We start from the raw sequence: 516 nt of genomic DNA on the forward strand, positions 1-516 counted from the left end.
CCGAGTGGACTCGGATCAGCACATACTTGAAGACGCCGTCGGAGTCGATGTCCACATCAGGAATGTGAGCGAGGTCCGCCGCCGCCATGTTCTTCGTCCCGGAGGCCCCTCCTCCCACCCGACCCGGGGACCGCTTGTACTGCGGAAGGCGGGCTCTGGGAAAGCGGCGACCAATCCCGTCGGGGAATGCTGCCCAAGGCCCAGCGCCTCAGCCAATTGTACCGCCGACCGAGGCACGAGCTAACCAATCGCAATCCAGTTCCTTGCCGCCTTGCGGCCCCGTCAGCCCCACTAGCCCCACTTAAAGGAAACGTGGATCCGGGAATGGTTGGTGATTAAATCCAGCCAACGGAAAAGTTCCTCTCCAGCGGGGTCCGGTGGCACCCTTGGAGCGGAGCAGTTAGGCGGCTCGCGAGGCTGGGGCAAGGAGGGAGGTCTGAGGGACGTGCCAGTCCTGATCTCCTGTCCCGCACTTAGCCCGAAGACCACCCTCCCCGTGGCCCCCACCGCCCGAAG

General features: G+C 64.3%; 1 protein-coding gene across 1 annotated transcript in view; it reads right to left on the reverse strand.

Annotated features, from left to right (window-relative positions):
• PHPT1 (phosphohistidine phosphatase 1) overlaps positions 1-516 on the reverse strand; it is a 9,057-nt gene that overhangs the window by 1,559 nt on the left and 6,982 nt on the right. Inside the window, 1 exon segment of the mRNA XM_011957279.1 lies at positions 1-417. Coding sequence (XP_011812669.1) covers positions 1-88 — 88 coding nt within the window. The 5' untranslated portion in view covers positions 89-417.

Source organism: Colobus angolensis, unplaced genomic scaffold (assembly GCF_000951035.1).
Source record: "Colobus angolensis palliatus isolate OR3802 unplaced genomic scaffold, Cang.pa_1.0 Scaffold44, whole genome shotgun sequence".
In the NCBI taxonomy this organism is placed as follows: Eukaryota; Metazoa; Chordata; class Mammalia; order Primates; family Cercopithecidae; genus Colobus; species Colobus angolensis.